This window comes from Meles meles, chromosome 5 (assembly GCF_922984935.1).
Source record: "Meles meles chromosome 5, mMelMel3.1 paternal haplotype, whole genome shotgun sequence".
In the NCBI taxonomy this organism is placed as follows: Eukaryota; Metazoa; Chordata; class Mammalia; order Carnivora; family Mustelidae; genus Meles; species Meles meles.
Window position 1 is genome coordinate 15,571,672 of NC_060070.1, and position 24,249 is coordinate 15,595,920.

Below are 24,249 nucleotides of genomic sequence, written 5' to 3' on the forward strand. Positions count from 1 at the left end.
TCTCTCAATAAAGTTAAGAATATGGTTTCCTGGAAAACACTTGTGAAGTAGAAATTTAAAAAGAAGGCAGAAAGTGACGGAAATTCATAATAAAACCCCCATTCTAAAAAAGTCCTCTTGCTGTCAGTACATGTGATATATTGGTGAATAAACCTGGGCAGGATTTCTTCATTTTATAGGTTTCACATTAAGGCTTTCATTTTTAAAGGACTGAGATCAACCGTGTTCAAACATGAAAAATTACCACCAAATATGATCTGGCAGCAACATTTAAAACCGGTAGGTTTCTTACAGGACCTCAGACCTATGAGTTTCATCCAAATAATTAGGTGTCATGCTCTTTAAAGAAATCATATGCGTGACATTCATGATCTCAGTCACTTTGTGGACTTGATTTAATGTATGAATGTTTGTCTTCCTTTGTGGGGGCAACTTTCACCACGATAACAGGAGGAACTGGAGGAGTGCGGAGTAGCAGAAGGCACAGCCTTTGATCCGGGGCCAACAGGGTCAGAATGCTGGTTCAATAACTAACCAATTGTAATCTTGGGTAGGTAACACCCTCTTTGAGCCCCAGACAGGTCATAAAGTAAAACATTAAAGCTTCACATGGCTACGATGAAAATTAAATTGGATAGTAAAGCCCCCAACTCATAAAAGGAATCCCACAAAGGTTAATCCCCTACCGCCATTGTCCATTCTAGATATGCAATCTACTAGAATTCTTCTGGGTCCCCAAGTGCTAGCAAATAACTAGCAAATAAAATAATATATGCTCTTAACCTACAGCTGGCACCTCTAAGATCATTTTTTGCAAATGGGATTCTGGCTTGATCATCAAGGTATATGGTATTCACACACTGACCAAATTTCAAAGGTTTGGGGAATTTGTGAAATTGACAGTTGTGTTCCATCTCTTAGCTCCACCTCCCCCAAAAGAGATGGTGTTCAAGGAAGGAGTTTTAAGCAGCTCTGTGGGTGCCTATCGGCCCCTGGAATCATATCTTGGAGACAGGCACAGGTGACAAAGTGATGCTGATGTGAATGGATCAGTCTTTCAAGGCATTTGATGATTTCGTAGTCGGGAAGTGCCAGACTGGTCACGTTCAAGCCCAGCATCTGGGAAACCACTTCCCTGAAGTCCACCAGCTGTAATATCAAACACACAGGAGAAGGGTGAGAATACAATGTATCAACTACTGCGAGTCCAAATGCAACCAAACAAACAAACCCATTGAAAGCCCAGGTGTGCAAGAGGTAGGCAAATTACTTAACTATCTTTAACCTCAGTTCTCTCATTTATAAAATAAGAAGCTGCCATCTATTAAATTACCTCTTTCATCCCCAACTTTTGGTGATTTCATAACCTCTTTTCTGATAAGCTAATTAGTGTGGCATTGGCGTCAAGAATCTCGGTTAGGCAACCATGAATGGGACCCTGACCTAAGACTCCGTGTTCTCACTTCCTGGTGGGAATAACCATACACCTCCTTCCCAGGGCTATTCTGAAATTTGGATCCAGTGAAACAATGACTGTGTGTGTGTTCTATACAATAAGAAGTGCTTTACAAAGGTGTAGTTGTGTCCATGAGTAGTAAATCTTTATCCACTGGAATTTTAACTGGGCACGGAATCTTTTTTTTTTAAGATTTTATTTATTTATTTGAGAGAGTGTGTGTGAGAGCTGGGTGGGGGGCAGAGAGAGAGAGGGAAAGAGAATCTCAAGCAGACCCCATGCTGATCACGGAGGCCAATGTGGGGCTTGATCTCATGACCCTGAGATCATGACTTGAGCCAAAACCAAGGATTGGGCGCTTACCTGACTTAGCTACCCAGGCACCCTTGGGCATGAAACCTCTTAAACTAAAGGAAGAACAAAGGGCGAGAAAGTATGAGCTGGGGGCACCTGGGTGGCTCAGTGGGTTAAAGCCTCTGCTTTTGGTTCAGGTCATGATCCCGGGGTCCTGGAATGGAGCCCTGCATCAGGCTCTCTGCTCAGCAGGGAGCCTGCTTCCTCCTGTCTCTCTCTCTGCCTGCCTCTCTGCCTACTTGTGATCTCTGTCTGTCAGATAAATAAATAAAATCTTTAAAAGAAAAAAAATGAGCTGATTAAAAAAAGGACTACTAAATAATGACCAGATCACATCACATAACAGCCTCCTGCACAACCTGTAACATTAGACTCTCTGGGACTACCCTTCACCCATCACAAAAGGAAAAATGGAGAGGTGGGGAAGTTGGAGACAATGGATGAAAATGTGCCTCATACTCCATAAATTCTCATACACTGGTTGCTGTGATTCTGTGCTAGAGCAGAAGCACATTAAGTCAGGGCTATCTGGTCAACCCCTTGATGCGGTACCTTCCATTTGGAAAGATGTGATCCAATAGACATTGCCTCCAGGAAAAGTGCCTTCCAAACATTCTCACCATGTCTTCATTCACTTCCCAACCTCCTTCCCATTCTGAGTCCAATCTGGAGGAACATAACACTCTCTCCAGCCTAGAATCCCTGATGAAGAAGTTCCCCCTCAAAATTTTCTCCCCTTTCACATATGGCCAAAGCTCTTAATTTCTGAGAGGTTTCTCTCTGAGAACACACACTTTATAGTTTGGCCTTCCTCAACGTTGCCTGACACATGAGCCAAAGCAGAGACAGCCAAAGAGAGAAAAAACACATATCCTAGGATCAGAGTCCACTCTCTGCCCTTTTGAGCTTCAGAAAGAGAGGGAGATAAAAGCCAAAAGCAATGGGGGTCAGGCTGCCCGGGACAGTTTCTTTATGCCTGACCTCCTGATGTGCTCACCAGATAAAACTCTCCTCCTCACAACCAGTCAGCAAGTGAGTTCTGTTTATGGGCTTACATCTGGGCAAGACTGGCCATCGAGTCTGGGTGCCACTGTTTGAGAGTTGGGACTGTTTCCTGCCACTGATCTCTGATGGAGATAAGCTTTCCCTCCTGAGGTCGAAGCCTGGGCTGATGCAAACTTCAGAGGCAATCAGAGAACATAATCAAAACCTCTCCACAACCAGAAACTGGCTTTCCACAGTCTTTCCACTGCTTTGATGAGAATGTCTTTTTCTTTCCTACAATTCGTGCCATGAAACTGTGGATTATTTTTCTTAGCAGAGTAAATCATAATGGTTATTTTAATGCCAGGAAGATGTTAGAGGACAAGCAGATACATTGAAATGATAAAGAAAACTTTGTAAATTGTTTTTGAAGAAATGTAAAAATAACTATCAAGCTTTTGAATTGTCCTTTTTCCTAAACAAGATTTCACCCCAGATTTCTACCCACCTGCTTTTCTCTCATTTCTGCTTCTTCCAGAGATTTCTTTAGCATCTTTGTTTCACTGGTTACCACTTCCATCATATTCCTGGCCCTCTCCTTATCCTCCTGAGCCTCGTGCTCTGCGGTATCCAGTTCCAACTTGACAGACATTAGCTTTTTCTCAGCTTTCTCCTTCATCTTCTCAAGTTTGTCTCTGGACTTACTTAGGTCTTCAATAATTTTGGTCTGTTCCAAAGCTTTAATCTACAAAGTCAAGGGAACGCTAATAATTTCTATTGTATTTGTTTTTGGACAATTGTATCAACAAGATAAAACTAGATGTCAATAAAATTCACTTAATAACTTTTTTATAAATAAAGAATGGAATTCATCTCAGTTATACAGACTTTGCTAAGTATACATGCTGGACAAACATGTCTTAAGGCAGTTACAGCTTATAAACATGTCAGAAGACCATTATTTGGAAAATCAATGAGACAAAATATAGATAGCATGATCTGGAGTTAAATAGTCAAATAAAGTCTGCTGGTACTTACTCACAGACTCTAATATACTCCATAGGCAAAAGCAACTTGCACTTTGGGCCTTATGAAAGGGTCCTCCCCAGCATAGAAACACTAGGATAAGTGAAATATCTCCTCTGCTAGTGGTCTATGACAAGGAAGCCCACCTAAAATTCCCTTAGTGAGTCTTCATTACTACTGTAAGGAAAATCTAGAACAGCAATATTTCAGAACTAATGCCTTCGGACTTGACCAATGAATATGGGAGGCATGAGGCGGCCACAGCATCCCACTGCAAACAAGAGGGAAGGTGTGGGGGGTGCCTTTCTCTTGGAAGCTGTCCCAGGAGCTTAAAGCCAACACAAAGAGCATTCTGGAGCATGAGGCACATTTTCTTTATTAGCTTAGTATTTACAATTTTGCCAGATCCGCTTACAAAAAAGAATTTGAACAAAATGTGGAAATTCTGATCAAAACCATAACATGATGAACTTTGGACATTACAACAGAAAAAATAAGCCAGACACAAAGGGACAGATATGGTATAATTCTATTTATATGAGGTACCTGGATAGGCTAATTCCTAGAGAGAAAATGTGGAACAGAATTCCATCGCCAAGGAAGGAACGGGGAGTTATTTAGTGGGCACTGAGTTTCGGTTTGGGAGGATAAAAAGTTCTGGAAATGGATGGAGGTGATGGTCACGCAACACTGTGAATGTATTTAATGCCACTGAACTGTGCACTTAAAAATGGTTCAAATGGTAACTTTTATGTTATGGATATTTTACCACATATTTTAAAAAAGAACTGGAGATAGTTTTACATATCCGACACAAAATTTTTAACAGCGACCATTACAAATAAGTACGAACGAGCTACCATTCTGCATCCACGGGGATGGCCGCAGTCCACAAGAGAGACAGCAGCAAGTGTTGGCGAGGGTGCGGAGAAATCAGAACCCTCACACACTGCCGGTGGGAAGGCAAAGTGGTGCAGCTGTGGGAAAGTTTTTCCGGTTTTCAAAATATTAAACACAGAGTTAACTCATGAGCTAGTAATTCCACTTCTAGGTTTAAATATTCAAGAGAATTGAAAACTTCTGTCACATAAAACCTGTCCACAAATGTTCACAGCAGCACTATTGATGATCGCCAAAAAGTAACAACAACCCAAATATCCATCAACCGGTGAGTAGATAAGTAAAATGTTGTACATCCATGCAAAGGAATGTTATTCACCAATAAGAAGGAATGAAGTACGGATACATCCTATGAATGAACCTCGAAAACCTTTTGCTAAGGGGGAGAAGCCAGTTGCGAGAGAACTCTTAGTGTATTATTCCATTCATATGAAAGATCCAGAAAAGGCCAGGGACGGGTGGGAGGGGAGACTGCGGGATAACTGCCAATGGGTTGTTTTCAGAGTTGATGAAAACGTTCTGAAATTAGATAACAGAAATTTGCTTTCATCTACTATAACACACACGACTTCTTAAGAAATTTAGTTTCTGTTCCCGCAGAGAGCAGGCTGATGGCAGCCATGCCTGGACAAGTTCAAAGCTTTGAACTGCCTCCATGCAGGAGAAAGGAAATCCTCGGGAAACCGACAGCTGTTGTGGGACCTGCATGGGGAAGGCATAAAAACCACCACTGCAGCTTGAGAAATCCACGGGCGATACCATGCCAACCACGGTGGAGGGAAGGAATTCGGAGTCCATTTTTGAGCCAACGACATGGCACTAGAAAACCAAGTTTCCACCACCCACTAAGTGCAGGTCTGCAGAGGCTGACCTTGGAGATCATGCACGGATTTCAAGTTATGAAAACCCACATGATCAATAAAACATGCATCCTATCCATAAATGTTTTTGAACATATATGTATATTTATTTAGAAATTAGATCAGCAGGGATGCCTGGGAGGCTCAGTGTGTTAAGCCTCTGCCTCTGGCTCAGGTCATGATCTCAGGGTCCTAGGATCGAGCCCCTTTGGGCTCTCTGGTCAGCGGCGTTCTTGCTTCCCCCTCTCGCTCTGCCTGCCTACTTGTGATCTATCTATCTCTCTCTCTGTCAAATAAATAAATACATCCTTTTAAAAAATAAATAAATAAATTAGATCAGCTACTGCTCTAAATAATGTAGTCAGTCGAGTATCAAATACGTTACAAAATGGGGGACATGGCATGACTGAAATCTTTATCAATTTTCAAACAAAGTTATCTCCTTTCAAAACAAAGAGAGGCCCCTCATGTGCAAGCCATCACACGCTACAAAGAGACTGTGCTGCCAAGTGGAAATTTGCTGGTATTGGGATACTGAATTCAAAAGCTTGTATTAAAGGATATGTTCAGCCTTTCTGCTCAGATTAGAAAAACATTTACAGTGGGCTATCTACCAAAAGTGATGGAACACAGCTTGGAGAGCTAGAAGTCCATAAATCAGGTCCTAATGAGGAGAATTCATAGCCAAAAATTTCTGAAAAATACGAGACTTCATCACAATCCTAAAGGCTGCCTCAAATCTTGTCATCGGGGAGCAAAGGCGAGTCATGGAGCTCTGAGCCAAGCCACCAGAACAAAAAGCCAGGGGATGACAGAGACCTCGGGCTCCTAAATCAAACCCAACAACCGAGATTCCTGGAAGTGGGGTGTGGCTAAACTGGTTTCTTAATCCTCCGGAAGGAGCTTCCCAGATCCAGCCCAGAGTTCAACAAGAGCCTGCGTCCCTAATGGTCTTCCAGTGGGGCAGAACCAGTCATCCACAAGACCTATGTGCCACCCAGACCCCAGCAGGGATGGAGAAGGCTCCAAGTGGGCTTTATGTCTAGGGAACACTCTGTCTAGTTTCAGCCTCCTTGAGCAAAAAAAGTCAAAATTCAGTGAACAGTTCTCTCTCATGTTAAACAGACCCAAGCCTCTGAAAGAGATGGTGTTGGAATTTAAAATCTGATGGGTTAATTCCGCCAGGGCATCTAAATTCTCTGGCTGGAGGGCTTTCAAGATGCCTCATTGAAAATGCAACCCTGTGGGAACTCAGCTCTACACACAGGCGCCCTGAAAACCGGGAACCACAAAGAGGGAGAGCATCCTTGTGGCCCAACGACATGCTACGCCCTTACTAAAGAGAACCACAAGGATTTCAGCAAAGGGAAACTGAAGCAGAAAACAGGAAGATGTTCAACTCGGCAGTCTGAGCATACCTCCACTCCCACCGCTCTACAGCCCAAGAAGTCCTTCCTTATAGGTTCTGCTCGCTGCACACATTCAAAGTAGGGAGAGTTCAAACTCAATTCCAATCTACTCTTGAAGATCCATTGAGCCCAAGATGGTAGGTTACAAGAAATATATATAAAGAAAGGCTGCACTGACTGGATTGGAGAAAGTTCTAGAGTAGAGAAGGAGCATGGGAAGCAGCTGTCTTGCATGGGAGATGATCAAGAGAGGTAACAAGAGGGAGAGACCTTTGCTGCTGGCTAAAGTGTATTATTCCTTTTTGGTGTTTCCGTGAGAGGCTAAGTGAAGGTAACAATGGTTTTTCAGGTTTTGGTTGTCTGACTACTGATTTTGGGGCACGGCTCCCTACTAAAATTGGGCCACGTGATACAGATGAAAAGCTGATACCTCTCCACCCAGTATCTATTCTTTCTTTCATCCTTACTGCCCAAAATAGACCCATTTCTCAAGCTGACTTCATCTAAGGGAGGCCCAGGGACTACGTTCTGGCCAACAGAGATACAAAGCATTGCATTGTTCCTGGAAAGTGGCCTATAGGGTGTCCTCCTGGCTTTCCTCCTCGCCGGTGGCTGGAATGAGGCCAGAGCCCTGGCAGCTAGCTTGTGTTAGGAAGCAGCCTTGAGGATAAAATCTCTTGCCAGAACAGTGCGGCAGAAAGAACAAGCCAGGGCCGCCGATGACCACAGAGCCATTCTGCTAAGCATGGCAGGCCTTCTTTTCCGTGAGAAAGGGCTCTTCTGTCTAAGCATTGTTATTACAGGGGTGTTTCAATATAGTTCACTGAAGCTAATCATCACTGACACAGGTTAAGAAGCAACTGGTGTTACAGGAGTTACACAAAGCATTTTCTGGGTCCCCTGGAGTTCTGCCACATGATTTCAGTGCCTGCACTTGCATTTGCACAAAAAACCTATGTTTGTGCCAATTAGGAGGACTACTTTAATTATTCTCAGTTAATGAGAAAAGAGCAAAGGTGGAGTTACTACATAAATAATGTGTTCCTGCCGAGGGAAGGCCAAACTACGTCCCTGTGCGTGTACAAACAGCACATCTGGGGCTTTCAGTTAAAACACGGGCTGGACTAACTGCTCTGTCCTTAGACAGACCACAGGCATGCGAGACTTCAGAAGAACCCAGGCCACAAGCAGTGGATACTACACATTCTAATTAATGGTGATTGTAGTGAAATAATATAATCCAGCAAGTTGAATTAATATCATTAATGTCTTCAATTCAACTTTTACACTCCACTTTGCTTTCTAATTGGTCTAATTTTACAGTGGTAAAAATGTAGCAAGATTGGGGTGCCTGTGTGGCTCAATCAGTTGGGCTGACTCTGGATTTTGGTTTGGGTCATCATCTCAGGATCGTGGGATCGTGCCCGCACCACCCCCCTCCCTCCATCAGGCTCCACGCTCAGCAAGGAATCTGCTTGAGATTCTCTCCCTGTCCCTTTCCCTCCCCCTCTGCACCTCCCCCCCAACTCATGTGCTCTCTCTCTCTCTCTCCCAAATAAATAAAATCTTAAAAATGGTGAAAAAAATCTGTTAACCACTTTTTTAAAAACATAGCAAGATCCAGAAATTTTTTTACAGTGTTAAGTTTATATATATTGTATACATGGACGCAATATTATAATAAAATTATTTTGACTCAACACAGGGAGGGGAATCTATAAAAGAATATTTTTCTTTCCAAAAGAGATTTTCTACAGTAATCATGTTTGCCTGCCAACTTAAAATTTAATAGTTTTCTGGAAAGGTCTACATATTCCTGGTTGAGAATTCACAGGGAAATGTACTGCGTAAGTCATAAAAAGGAAACTGGGATAAACTAGGAGTCAAGGTCTTCAAGTATGGTTTTGCAACAGACAGAGAACTGCGCTCAAAAACTCCACACAAATCCTTCTAACAGCCTTACTCATAATAGCCAAAAAGTGAAAACAATCATAGTGTCCATCAAATTTTAAATGTCCATCAAATTTTGAATAAACAGTGTGTGGTGGATCTAAATGGTGGAATATTATTCGGCATACGAAGGCATTGTAATGGTTAATATTATGCGTCACCTGGGCAGGCCCACAGAACCCAGATATTTGGTGCAACACTGGGAGGACACTGGGAGGGTGTCCTGGGCAGAGATTAATATTTAAATGAGTGGGCTTTCAGTAAAGTAGATTTCCCTTCCATAGCGTGGGTGGGCTTCATGCAGTCTGTTGAAGCCCCGCACAGAGCAAAAGTGACTCTCCCTGAGCAATTCCACCAGAATCCAACCTTACACTTGAACTGCAACACCAGCGCTTCCTGCCAGCCTATCCTGCAGAGTTTGAACTTGCCAAAGTCCGTAATCACATGAGCCAATTCTTTTTTTTTAAAGATATTATTTATTTATTTGACAGACAGAAGAGAGAGAGAGAGGGCGGGGTGGGGGGGAGCAGGCTCCCCGCTGAGCAGAGAGCTCGATGCGGGGCTCGATCCCAGGACCCTGAGATCATGACCTGAGCCGAAGGCAGAGGCTTAACCCACTGAGCCACCCAGGCGCCCCCATGAGCCAATTCTTTAAAATCAGTCAGTCTCCCTGTAGCTCCCCCTCCATCCATCCCTCTATGATATTATACACACACACACACACACACACACACACAGATCTTGCTTCTCTGGAATACTTGGATAAAATAAATATATTTCATATATATATCATATGTATTTCATGTATGTATTTCATATATATGTATTTCATACATACATATGAGAGATAGAGGATATAAATGAAGAGAAAGACAGAGAAATACTATTAGTTCATACATATTCTATTCATTCTGTGTGTATAGAACAGAGAGAGGGAGGGAGGGAGACAGACATACCCTATTAGCTCTGCTTCGCCGCAGAGCTCTAATTTAGGAATGACGTGTTAACACGTGCACAAGACGGACAAACGCTGGAAACAGACTAAGGGAAAGAAGCCAGAGGCAAAAGGCCACATGTTGTATGATTCCATTTATATGAAGTGCTCCAAAGAGGCAAATCCATAGAGATTGGATATAATTTAGTAGTTTCCAGAGGCTGGGTCGGGGGAAATAAGGAGTGAATACGGGAGGTATGGGATTTGGGTGGGAGGACGGCTGGGGGGTATGACAAATGATCTAGAATTAGGAAGCAGAGATGCCTGAACAACCCCATCAATGTATTAAAACCTGTGAACCGCGGGGGCGCCTGGGGGGCTCAGTCAGTTAAGCAGCTGCCTTCAGTTCAGGTCATGACCTCAGAGTCTTGGGATCAAGCCCCGCATCAGGCTCCCAGCTCAGCGGGGAGTCTGCTTCTCCCTCTCCCACTTCCCCTGCTCCTGTTCTCTCTCTAATAAATGAATATACTCTTCCAAAAAAAAAAAAAAAAAGAAGAAGAAGCCAATGAATTGTACACTTTAAAAAGGTGAATTTTAGGACACCTGGGTGGCTTAGTCAGTTAAGCATTTGCCGTCAGCTCAGGTCCTGGGATCGAGCCCTACGTCAGATTTCCTGCTTGGCGGGGAGCCTGCCTCTCCCTCTGCCTGCCGTTCCCCCTGCTTGTGCTCTTTCTCTCTCTCTCCCCTTCTCTAGTGCTCACTCTCTCTCTCTCAAACAAATAAAATCTTTAAAATAAATAAATAAAAGGGTGAATTTAACAGCATGTGAATTACATCTCAATTTTTTAAGGCATAGAAATGTTGTTCAAATTATTATTTTCTATATCAACTTTCCATAAATGGTGAAATTAATTCTTAATTCAATAAGTGTAGTGGGTTGAACTGTGTCCCTCCCCACCAAAAAATAAATATATGTCCACCCTGAACCTCAGAATGGGACCTTATTTGGAATAAGGGCCTCTGCCGGTATCATTAAGGTAAGGACCTCATCATGAGATCATCTTGCAATAGGGTTGCCCCTAAATCCAGTGGTGGGTGTGGCTTATGAGCCTTACAGAGAAGGAGACAGAGCAGGAGGGACACAACAAGAGGACAGTCACCTAAGGGCAGTGGCAGAGAGGAATTCCGCAGTTATAAGCAGCAAGCAGGAGCCCAGAGGATAGAGTGATGGGCCCTCAGTTTTCCCAGAGGGAATCAACCTTCCCAACACCTTGCTGTCAGGCTCCTGGCCTCCAGAATTATGAGAGAAAAAATTTCTGTTGTATCAAGCCACCCAATTTGTGATCATTGGCTATGGCAGCCATAGAATATGACATGAAGGCCATCTTTCCTAACATTCAGAAATGCTACCTTGTGAGTGATAAAGTCAGTACAGAGACGAGCACAGGCACCATACAAAGATGAATAGTTGATATCATTGATCTCTCTTGGATACGAACATGTCTCAAACAAAAAAATAGAAAGTCACTTGTAGCTAAAATCTCTGACAAACTCATGAAGTTAGCATTCACAGTGTTAAAGAGATCTCTGCTCTCTATTGGAAGGCATCCTGTGTCCGTGGTGAAGGGCCTGAGTCATTCTTGAATCAGTCAAATCCCCCCTCTCCTACACCTTTCCTATAATCTTAGCTGGTAAAAAAGAAGTGAATCTTGGTCCCCTGGATGGCTCAGCGGGTTAAGCCTCTGCCTTCAGCTCAGGTCATGACCTCAGGGTCCTGGGATCGAGCCCCACATCGGGCTCTCTGCTCCGCAGGGAGCCTGCTTCCCTCTCTCTCTCTCTGCCTGCCTCTCTGCCTACATGTGATCTCTGTCAAATAAATAAATAAATAAAATCTTTTTTTTAAGAAGTGGATCTCTTTATGCAAAATAAAGCAAATAACACACAAGCCAACTTTATTTACTTTCCTGACCCTTCCACTTTTCATCTAAATATTCCAGAAGAGCCAACCACTGACTTTTTGTTTCCACTTCTCCTTCATCCCTCAGCCTGTTGGATGCCATCACCCATGACCGCTACAATCTACACCACACATGCTTGAGTCTGAGGTGTCCCAATGCCAAGGGCAGGGGACAGCCATTCCCCCTCTACCTTACCACTGTACTTGATGCCATTGGCTACAGCCTCGCTCTAGAGACCCCCTGTTCTCCCTCCCTTATCTTTCTCTGTCCCTGATGGTTTCCCTCTCCTGTCTGAAAGTCTTCAATGGCTCCCCAGGGCCCAGAGGACAAGTCCAAGCATCTCAGGAGACACACAACACCCTGGGTGATCTGGTCCCTGTCCGCTGCCCAGCTTCTTCTTCCCCCACCCCGACTCTGGACATCAGCACGGTGTCACCAGCAAACGACCGAGCTTCTGCTCACCTGCTGAATGCATCTGGTTATCGCTGGTCTCATTCCCTTCTCCAGTCTACTTGTCTATACTGTGGTTACTCCCATCGTATGTCCACAATTTTCCCCATATCCACATATCACCTATGATATGGTCAGCATTTCTTTCCTTAAGTCAACCATCTTTTGAACTGACCCAACTTATTTCTATGAAAAGGAATTTTGTAGGATTCCAGTAGAATTTGCCACAAATGGAATCTAACAATAAAACAGAAACTGTACAATGACCATGAGGAGCATTGAGTCATGTATGGAATAGTTGGTCACTATCTTATACACCAGAAACTAATATAACTATATCTTAATTATACTTGAATTTAAAACATTTTTTTAAGATTTTATTTATTTATTTGACAGAGAGAGAGATCACAAGTAGCCAGAGAGGCAGGCAGAGAGAGAGGAGGAAGCAGGCTCCCTGCGGAGCAGAGAGCCCGATGTGGGGCTCGATCCCAGGACCCTGAGGTCATGACCTGAGCCGAAGGCAGAGGCTTAATCCACTGAGCCACCCACCCACTGTACAATAAAAACAAAACAGTATTTCTAGATATTATTCCTTGTAGCCAGCGCTAAGCTTAAGGCTTCTTCCTTATTTAAAATGTAGACTAGCAGGGTATCTGGGTGGCTCAGTGGTTGTGTGTCTGCCTTCAGCCCAGGTCATGGTCCCAGAGTCCCAGGATCGAGCCCCACATTGGGCTTCTGCTCGCCGGGGAGTCTGCTTCTCCTTCTCCCTCTCCCCTACTCATGCTCTCTCTCTCTCTCTCAAATAGATAAAATCTTTAAAATAAATAAATAAAATGGAGACTAGTAAATGTTCTAGGGGCATAAAGACATAATAACCTCTAATTAAGATTTTCTTCTTGATAAGGAGTTGGAACTGGAAGAAAATGGAATTGGAAGGAAGGAAGGAATTGGAAGAAAAACGAAAGGGCACCCATTTTTTACCTCACGACGGAACATTGTATAGTGACCTATCCTGAAACACCAAGAAGCATTTCATATGTCCCCAGAGCTGTGTGCCCCACACTCGAAAGTGTCGTTTTACCCCACTGACCCCAGAAGAAGAAAGCGTTAAGCCTGACACTATCACCAGAACCACACATTGCACAATCCCGTCACCCAAAGAGCAAAGCTTAATTGCAAGCATCAGGCTTGCTTGTGAAAGGTTACGCGGAGAGGCCACCGGCAGATAAATTATCATAATCCAGGCGGAACGGGATGCAGATGTGAGGCAGCTGTCCTTGTGGCCAAACGTGAACACACTTCTCAGATGCCAGGCCCGGTCCCCAGCAGCTGTTGACCCCCTTCTGCTGCAGAAAGTGTGGGCTCCTCCCTCCGCAGCACCATTTCCAGGTTATAAGGCCGCCTTGGCTCAGGGTCCCAGTGCCACTCTCCATACACCCAGCCTGGAAAACGCCCTCCTCAGAAGCCACACCCCCAAGGGGCCCCCGGACCACCATTCACCAGGAGGGGCCCCACTTCCAAAGCCACTCTTTCTCCACTCTCCCCCAGCAGGTGCCGCGCCATGCCCGGGCATCGCCCATGGGGGATCCCTTCTTCCGTTGGCACCTCACTGGCTGCGGCACCGTGAGCTGCCATGCCCCGTGCAGGCCAACCTTCCTCAGGCTCCTGACATGTGTGGTAATGCTAAAGCCTCGTCCAGCCCCTCAGGACAAACTGCCCCCACCCCAGGAGTGACAGAATTAGCTACAACGATGGGGCGTCTGGGTGGCTCGATGGATTAAGCCGCTGCCTTCGACTCAGGTCATGGTCTTGGGGTCCTGGGATTGAGCCCCGCATGGGGCTCTTTGCTTGGCAGGGAGCCTGCTTCCCCCTCTCTCTCTGCCTAACTCTGTGCCTACTTGTGATCTCTCTATCAAATAAATAAATATCTAAAAAAAAAAAAAATTAGCTACAATAGCAACTAACATTTGTACCGGGCTTTATTCTATTTTAGCTTTATGGTAACTGGCCACATGCAGAGAGCTAGCTGGAACCTTCTAGTAAATGTCACAGAGTCCAGACAGCCCTTTGTCCCGGCCTGGCCCAGGTCTTTCAGAGATGGACTCTCAGTTCTTAGAAACTGGCAAAAGCAACGCAGGCCTCTAGCATGGGGGTAGCAAGGGTCTCTGGGATGATAAGGGGATGCGCAGGGTGGAAAGAGCCCAGCGGGATCCAGTTAGGGAGAAGGGATGCTCCGAGGCCCAGTCCATGCAGATTTCACAACGAGGTTAGCAGTAAAATAAACAGCAAGATGAAGTCAACCCTGACTTTTTAAATTAAACTTCTTAATTTTTCCCGAGGACAGAAGAGCGCACTATATGAGAAGGGCAGGCTGGAGGGAACTGGGGGAAAGAAGCCAGGCAGCCCACAGGGTACCTTCCAGCACCAGTCACACCTTGTTTCTGAAACACAGCGTGGTCTCATCAGGAAATCCTCGCTCAGGTCCTTCCTCGGAGAAACCAGGAGGCATCAGGCCTCCCTGATGCCCCCCACACTTAGTCATCCGTGGTAACCACCCAGACTGCTCCATGGCATTCTCCTCCCTCCTGGCTTCGTGGAGTTCTGGAAGCTCAGTGTATGAAAATTCCCAGTGCCGTTTCCCCTTCCTTCCTATCACAGATTTCTCTGAGGAATTTGAACTAATCCCTTGACACACACTTACAATGAAACATGTCCTTTCTTTAGGATTGAATTTACTTCCCGGTTTTGAAATCCAAGTTCACTTTATTTATCATGCCTCGTCTGTGTTTTTCTACCTTCCTACTGAGCACCCATTATGGGAACTTTTGTCATCTCTCCTTCCACAGGAGGAAGCCAATGAATAGAACAGATTCTTCCAAGGCCCAAGGCTAGGGGTATAGCAAGAATAGTAGTAAAGACATTCATACGTTCTAATTAAGATTTCCTCCTTGACAATGGGAAGAACTGGACGAAAAAAACCAAAGGGAACCCATTTTTCACTTCAGGACTCAACGTTATATAACGCCCTGTCATACACCAACTAGAAACACGTACGCTACGTCCACCACAGGACATTTGAACACTTGGCTTTACAACACAGATGCTGCCTCAGCTCCCCCTGTAGCCCCTTCCGGCCAGGGTGGGAGCAATGGCTTGCTGACCCCCTACCCCAACACCCCCCCAAGATCAGTCTCGAGGTGTGAAGGGGTGTGGAAGAATCTTCATATTTTCTCCCCACATTTCGCACCCCATCAGATCCTTTCCCTTGCTTCCTGTTTTCCTTCCCCCGGCATGTGTCTGCTCTTTTTTTTCCTCTAGGGAAATAAGCCTCAACTCAAAAAGGTTTCAGGGGAAAAGAGCTAATGACTCAAAATTTAAAAATAGAATAGGAAATACTTCCTAAAATACTGTCCCCGCCACATATATTTAAGTGCTAGCTTAATGCCAGGTTCTTTTTCCCTCCTGGTCTGTTTCCAGATTCAGAAACATTCCAGAAGCCCATTCTAGAGCACTGTCTGCAAAGAGCCAGGACGTTCTTCCCATCTGTATTTCCAACACACGTATCCGCCAGAAGTGGTTCGTGCCTGTGGAGTTACATGTACTTTCCGGGGGCACACACACACAGGACGTTTAAAGATTTTGATTAAATTTGTTTACGTTTTAATTCCTTTCTTCTCTGTAGTGATTCAAAAGCAGGAAGCACGCTGCCCTGATCCAGGCACCTTCCTCACTTCCGGGGATAAGGCTTCTCCCGCAGCTCCCGAAACACCAGTTGCCCGCCTGACTCTTCCCAGTGAAGAGCTGGGGTCATTTACTCATTTCTTCCAAAGAAAATTCCTACACAATCACTCCCTACAGGATCCCAAGTACCAATCACCCACCCCTGGCAGAAATGCTTCTATTTTCTTTTTTTAAGATTTTATTTATTTATTTGACAGACAGAGATCACAAGTAGGCAGAGAGGCAGGCAGAGAGAGAGGAGGAAGCAGTCTCCCTGCAGAGCAGAGAGCCCGATGCGGGGCTCGATCCCAGGACCCTGAGATCATGACCCGAGCCGAAGGCAGCAGCTTAATCCACTGAACCACCCAGGCGCCCCATGCTTCTATTTTCTATTTTCTGTACTTAGTTCTTTTCTTTCAGTTCGAGGAGAGTTAACAGACGGTGTTCTATTCCTTTCAGAGGTACGACACAGTGACTCCACACTTCCACGTCTTACTCGGTGCTCACCCCAGGATGTGGCCTCTTCATCCCCTCCGCTGACATCACACTTTTCTAACCAACATTTCACGCAGCCACCATGGTCTCGTTCCAACTATCGAAGAGACACTGCGCTGATCTAATATGCTGGGATGTGTAGCTTTTGCCTTTCCCCCACGACTCTAGAAAATCAGAGGAAGCTTTTGTCTCTGTTTCTGTTCTGCTGCGTCTGTTGTAAGACTTCCACTCTTCGGGGCGCCTGGGTGGCTCAGTGGGTTAAAGCCTCTGCCTTCAGCTCAGGTCATGATCCCAGGGTCCTGGGATCAAACCCCGCATTGGGCTCTCTGTTCAGTGGGGAGCCTGCTTCCTTCCCTCTCTCTGCCTGCCTCTCTACCTACTTGTGATCTCTGTCAAATAAATAAATAAAATCTTAAAAAAAAAAAAGAAGAAGAAGAAGAAGAAGAAGAAGACTTCCACTCTTCCACATAAATTAAAAATGGTAACTTGCAAAAAGCAACAAGGGAACCAAGCCGAGCACTTGCCTTGAGCTCACTGGTGTCAGCCAGCTTGGCTCTGAGCTCCGTGTTCGCTTCTCGACACACACTCAGCTCCTTCTGCAGCCTCTCCACCTTCTTCTGCAACTTTCTTAGAGTGAGATTGGCCTCGTCCCTCTCCACCGCCAAGACCGAGCGCACCTGCTTCTCCTCCTGCAGCTGGGCCACCTTCTGCCGCAGAAGGCTCAGATGTAGCTCTTTGCTCTCCAGCCTTTCTCTCTGAGTCCTGAGCTGATTTGATACAAACAGGGGTTTAAAAATCATCATCATCATCATCATCATTGGACAATCAGTAAATAAAAATGAATCACTTGGACCATGTTGTTCTTTATCTACACTTCAATAAGACTCATCTGTCAACCGTCGGAAAAGGTTATTGGATTCCTTTCCCTGGTTGCAATTTTTATTCCTATTTTTCCAAGAATTAATTTTGTAGCTACAAAGGATGAGACAAAGGAACCACAGAAGACACAGAGGGAAGTAGGTTTTCAACATCAGATTCCCTCCTACATACGTACAGCATGATAGGCACCTAAAATTACTTTTAAAATGACTAAAATTGGCTTATCAAGACCAGAATACGGTAGAGAGACAAAATCCTCTCCACCACCCCATGCCAACTATACTTACACTGGCCTTTTCTAAAAGAAGCCAGTGTGCAGGTTAGTGCCCCAAACCTAGACTGAGTAATTTTGACCCTTTAGAACCAGACTGAATGACACCAAACATGAGAGTGGATATATTTTTAAAGTAAGCTATACAAGGGAGAGTTTAAAGAAAGCTTGGTTTACATGTTTAAAATCTTTGAAATAGAAGGGACTTAAAAAGGTTTTAGTTCAGGCACCTGGGTGGTTCAGTGGGTTAAGCCTCTGCCTTCGGCTCAGGTCATGATCTCAGGGTCCTGGGATCGAATCCCACATCGGGCTCTCTGCTCAGCAGGGAGCCTGCTTCCCCCCATCTGTCTCTGCCTGCCTCTCTGCCTACGTGTGGTCTCTCTGTCAAAAAAATAAATAAAATCTTTTTTTTTTTTTAAAAAAAAGGTTTTGGTTCATTGGCGTCTTTATTATATAGCTTGCCTATACCATCCACAAACCAAGCAGAGAACATGTTCTTCAAACAGCACTTATCACTCACAGTCAAACTTGATAAAGGAAATTACAGTGGTTTTTAGAAAAAGATTATGGACCCTAAGGGGGAAAAACGTCCTCCTAGGCGTCATATGTCACATTTAGTGAGTAGAATATTAAGTACAGAAACCTCTTTCATCTCCCGCGTGCATTGGGCATTAGAATCGTTTAGAATTCTAGAATGTTAGAGCTGAAGAGTGTCGCATTTTCCCTAATTACATACTCCACACTTGTGAAGTGTTCGGAGACGTGAAGGGCAGACTGAAACGCAGGCTTGTACGTCTTGTCTAACTGTGACCGCATGGTCCATACCAGATCCATCCTTAACAAGGCCCTTTTCATGTTCTCTAACCAAATTTCCTTCTTTGAGCTTCTTCATGTCAAATCCACTCTACTGCAAAATTACACTGGTAAGTTCTGTAGACTGTAGACTGTAAGTTCTGTAGACTGTATAATTTTAATGATTATACAATACTTAATAATGTTAATTTTAATGATTATACAATACTTAAGAAGGAATGGTGTTGAAGAAATCAATTTTCCAGGAGAACTCAAAGAACAGTAGCTCAATTCAATGTCTCCAATGATAATAGGGTTATTGCTTTTTTAAAATAAAACACTCCTAAAAATCTAGTAAATGGAGAAAAGGTCAAATGTGAATAGGTCCAGTCTATAAGCCATGAGTTTAAACATGTATTTTATTAAAAATGAGCAGTCTCATGAGGAAGATATTATGCCTATCTTAAATATGTGGAAACAGGGAGAGCTATATAATTTGTCTAAGGTCACATAGCTTGGTGGAACCAAACTGGGATTCAAGATGTGACTCATTACACAGCCTGTACGCTATAATTCCATCACAGAATTTTCTCCTAAGAACTATTACAAGAACACATCTGTGTTTTGCTCTCTTTCACCAAGGCCAATAATTATATAGTAATTATACTTTTATCCTTTCATCCACTCATTCATTTATTTCATCTAAACTGTTTCTAACTCTTCTTTTGAATGAGTGAAAAATTAGCTTTTCTCCTCACTTCACTATCCAGTGCAAAAGGATTTATCCAGTTGGAGACTGCCACATGTTCCCCAGCTCTCCTCATCTCTCTTAAGAATAGAAACAGTTTCTTAGCGAGGCAAGTGGCTACCCAGAGTAAAAGTTACAGTTTCCATCTTCCCTTGCAGCTAGTTTCTGCCTTCAGAACCATGTGATATAAATACAAGTCCACATAGAAAATTCTAGAAGCCTCCATCAAAAGACTCTTCACACACGCTCTATTGCATCCCTCTTCTTCATCCCTTTCTGCTCTAAATGTCTGTCTGAAACACAGACATGATGATTCTAGGTATCATTATGAACCTTCAGGATGTGGACCACCCCAGGAATGGGAGATTAATGGACTGAAATCAGCTGGGCTCCTTGAAAACTTTACAGAGCAGACCTGCCACACTTACCCTGAGCCACCTACCTTCAGAAATTTATGTGAGGTGGGGGGACCACTTCGTGTCATTTAAGTCACTTATATTCGGGATCTCTATTACTCATGGTCACACATCACCTTAGCTGATATACTTACTATCCCTCAGACTTGAAACGGAGACTCAAATTCTAAATATGTATTTGTATGTTTCCTAAGTACAGTTGCAAATAGGAAGGAGTACATTATTTTTCAATATTTAAGTCTCTCTGCAATTCCTTCTCTTAGCAGCAGCAAGTTTCAATATCCCCTACCTTTCTCTGTAAATTGTGGGCAATAGTCTTGTTTTCAATGACTGCGTTGCTCTCGAGACGGACCAGCTGCTCCGTGCGAGCTAAAACTACATCCAGACGCATGTCAAAGCCAAGTTCAGCAGCCATCTGGTCCAGTTTCATTTTTTCTGAGAGTTGATCCAGAAATTTAAGATACTAAGTCCAAGAACAAAAATTAAATTGAGACACAAAAACAAAGTTAATGAGTGATCTCACAGTACCCCAAGCTTATAGACAGGTCCCATTAAACCCAGTCTGTAGCCCAGCCCGGGACCCCAGGGCCTGGATATGAATTTCTGCACCATCCTGCCACTTCCATGTCCTGCTTCATGTCCAAATTCCCTTGACTCTCCTGGTCAGTGATCTTGATGTCCAACCCAACATGAGACACTCTTCTTCACCCCACCACATGACAAATCTGGCACCGTCCTGACTACATCCACATGTCTCTGTTTTGGCTACTTGTTGCTACCACGATGCCCCTTCCAGGTTAATCCAGCTCCTGAGATCTACTCACTTTCCATGGCAATTTTTCCCACCTAAGCGGGCCCTGCCCTCAAATGTGGGAAAAAAAAAAAAAAACGACAACTGTTACCACTCTGATCACTCCATAATTAAAGTTCTCCATACAAATACACTTGCACAATGCTTTTGCTTCTATAAGTTAAAATCCTACACGCACACACACACGTCATTAAGAGTTTTTAATGTGTTATACTTTAAGGAATAACATGGTAAAATAGAGCTGTATCAAGGAAGTCAAGGTTCGAATTTGAACAGGTTAGCATCACAAAACTGTTCTAGGATCTTCTGCCCCTTGATTTCCTTTTTCCTTCTTCCCAGTTTTTATTTAAATTCTAGTTAGTTAACATATAGTGTAATATTGGTTTCAGGAGTAGGATTTACATTCTATGTGTAGAGTTGATACATACAACACCCAGTGCTCATCACAACAAGTGCCATCCCTAATACCCATCACCCATCTAGCCCATCCCCCTGCCACCTCTCCTCCAGGAAACCTCAGTTTGTTCTCTATAATTAAGAGTCTGTTCTATGGTTTGTCTCTCTTTTCTCCCCCTTATGTTCATCTATTTTATTTCTTAAATTCCACATATGAGTGAAATCACATGATATTTGTCTTTCTCCGACTGATTTATTTCATTTAGCATAGTACACTCTAGCTCCATCCATGTCATTGCAAATGGCAAGATTTCACTCTTTTTATGGCTGAGTAATATTGTTACACCCACACTCACGCACGCCACATTCTCTTTATCCATTCATCAGTCAATGGACATTTGGGCTCTTCCCATAATTTTTGTTCCATATTGTTGATAATTTTGCTATAAACATAAGGATGCAAGTATCCATTCGAATCAGTATTTTTTAAAATTTTATTTTTTCAGTGTTCCAAGAGTCATTGTTTATGCACCACACCCAGTGCTCCACGTGATACATGTGCTCCTTAATACCCACCACCAGGCTCACCCATCCCCCCACCCCTCTCCCCTCCAAAACAAACATGGAGGACATTAGGAGAAGGAAAGGAAAAGTGAATTGGGGTAAATCGGAGAGGGAGACAAACCATGAATCAGTATTTTTTGTATCCTCCATTTGATTTCTGTGGTTTCCAGCCATCCCAGCCAGAGTAATGCTTCCTAAGTGCTTGCTGAATGAGTGAACCAATCAATGAGTTTTCTGTATCATCACTTCACGATTTGGATTCTCTCTTTGAAACTTGCTTCTCATTGCAATAAGTCCTCATCTATCTGGCATCTTTGAAGCAATTATATGTTTAAGTGTAATTTCCTGATGACTGAAGCATGCCAACGTGAAACCCAGAACTATCTACACTTTGAGTCATCAAGATGAAATTGTGAGTATTTTCAAATTTTGCTGAATGCCATATCTAAAATTTTAGCTCTTCTTTGGGAGGCACAGTCATGGCAAAATATTGCTTATTGGCTGTGTTAGGAACCATGTGTTACTTTGTTGTGCTATAAGATCACATCATCAGTTTGTCACTTTTTAATGTTGTGTCAGCTCTCCCCATGGAATTACTTTTTTTTGAGAGAGAGGGAGTGAGTGGGGGGGGGGGGCACAAGTTGGGGAGTAGGGGCAGAGGGAGAGAAAAACCTTAGCAGACTCCAGGCCCAGTGTGCAGCCCAACATGGGTCTCCAACTCACGACCCTGAGTCCATGACCTAAGCTGAAATCAAGAGTTGGACGCTTAACAGACTGAGCCACCGGGTGCCCCTGGAATTACTCATTTCTAATGTGTGCGAATGAAAAGAAAGTAACTGCTATTGTTTGTTTTGTAACTAAAATAGAATCAGTACCTTTCATGCGGAGGCATAAAGCCTCTCTTGCTATGTCTACACGTGACCCATCCACTTAGTGTGCAAGGATCTCTACCAGGAAAAAAGGTTGAAGACCGGACCAAGCCAACACCACACAGAACAAGTGCCCATTTCAAGGATCTTGGCTACACCTCAGAAAGCGAGTTGCCAGAAGGATTTACTGTACAGCTTGTTTCTTTGAGTCACAGATTAGCCTAGATACCTTCTATGCGGCATGAGCATCAGTTACCTATATCTAAATCTCAGCTCTGCACAACTTAGCTTTTCTGATTTACACACCCAACCCCCTCACTAGGATGTGCGTGTTGTGGGTGGTTATCTTCGGAATAGTCAGCAGGATGGAATCTGTTTACATAATTCGCTTTCATAACTGAGAGTTCTTTTGGCTCTTCAGTCTCAATGAAAATTAAAGTCACTACAATGATTTTTGCCTTTTATTACGTTTCTTCATAATTTAAATACTATTTATTTAACTCCTCCCTAGTGCTAGAGAAACCCAGAAAAAAGAAAAAAAGAATATTCCCCTGGCCTCAAGAAGCTTGGAGTTGACTGGAGAAGATGACTAAAAACTGAAGACGGGGTGGGAAGGTGCCCAAGTGGCTCAGTCAGTTAAGCGTCCAACTCTTGGCTTCAGCTCAGGTGGTGGTGATCTCAGGGTCGTGAGCTCAAGTCCCACGATGGGCTCCACGCTAACTTTCTCTCCCTCTCCCTCGACATGCTCGCTTTCAAATAAATAAATAAACAAATCTGGAAAGAAAAAAAAAAAAAACACCTGAAGGCAATCGAGTCACTAAGTGCTGGGACGGACACGGGCATCTGTTACATGACGGAAGACTAAGTCTCTAAGGGACTCCCAGAGGACTTGATACTGGAGCCAGTTCTTCAAGGGACAGCTACTACCAGATGAAGGAGATACAGAGAACATTCTCTTAAAGAGAACGGCAGTGTGCAGTATGGGATGCCAAGGGGACCCTCTTTTTTTTTTTTTCCTTAACAAATTTGAATGTGGGTATCTTGGGACTCCATCCCCACACACCCCTGAAGGGTCCTGTTGGCCCCTGGAGGCCTTGAGTTTGCCACCGTCGGCTGGAAAGATGGCAGGTGATGGGAAGCCTGGAGTAGGGGGACCTGTTCAGGTCATAGAATGCTCAGCCAAGGCGAGAAGGAATCTGTGGCTGAGCCTGAGGGCCCTACAGAGCCCCTGGCCAGTTTGAAGGTGGAGAGAGGCAAGATTAGGCATACATTTATTAAGACATCGTGCCGAGACGTCATAACCGTGAGAAGCTTGTTTCTGGAATCCACGCAGATGATCAGAACGCTCCGAGTTAAAGTACTGCCACCAAATACAGAGTTGGGGGCGGTGGGTATTTGGGATACATTAAGGAGATGGAATCTGTAGTGTTTAGGACTTGCTTAAAAAGAGGGAAGCATTAAGGATGACTCTAGGGTTTTGGCTCAGGCACCTGGAGGCAGAGGACCTCAACATCCCTGAGGCAGGAGGGGGCAAATCTGTGGAGAGGTGATCATTTCCATTCGGAATAGGTTTAATGCCAGGTGTCCGTGGGACATCTATGTGGACAGTCCGACAGTCAGACTTCTTCCAATGGAACATATTCTATTCAGGGGCAACACGTCCTTTCAAATTCAAAATTTCAACCAACACACCTTTTTCAGACACCCTTCACTACCCCTTCATGCATAAAACCACTATTTGGTCCAAATATTTATTATCTTCTCTTCTACACTATTCTAAGAATCCTTCAGCTGGGCACTCTGCCTTTGGTCTCCAGACCCTCAGAGTCAGTCTGTTTTCAGAGACTCAAAACCCTTTCTTTCTTTTACTTTTATTCAAAAACCTATGGTGTCCCATTACGTATAGGATAAAGCCTTGGGAAATCAACCTTGTCTATCCCAATTATTCCTACATGCTTCTAGAGCCTCCTCATGCCTCTGGCCTCACCATGCACCATGTTCAGTCTC

The 24,249-nt window shown here is 44.0% G+C and overlaps 1 protein-coding gene across 1 annotated transcript in view; it reads right to left on the bottom strand.

Annotated features, from left to right (window-relative positions):
* Positions 1–605: 605 nt before the first annotated feature.
* CCDC170 (coiled-coil domain containing 170) overlaps positions 606–24,249 on the bottom strand; it is a 98,836-nt gene continuing 75,192 nt past the window's right edge. Inside the window, exons 9-12 of the mRNA XM_046005738.1 lie at positions 19,892–20,065; positions 17,021–17,263; positions 3,303–3,539; positions 606–1,149 (exon numbers count right to left, since the gene is read on the bottom strand). Coding sequence (XP_045861694.1) covers positions 949–1,149; positions 3,303–3,539; positions 17,021–17,263; positions 19,892–20,065 — 855 coding nt within the window. The 3' untranslated portion in view covers positions 606–948. The remainder of the gene's footprint in view (positions 1,150–3,302; positions 3,540–17,020; positions 17,264–19,891; positions 20,066–24,249) is intronic.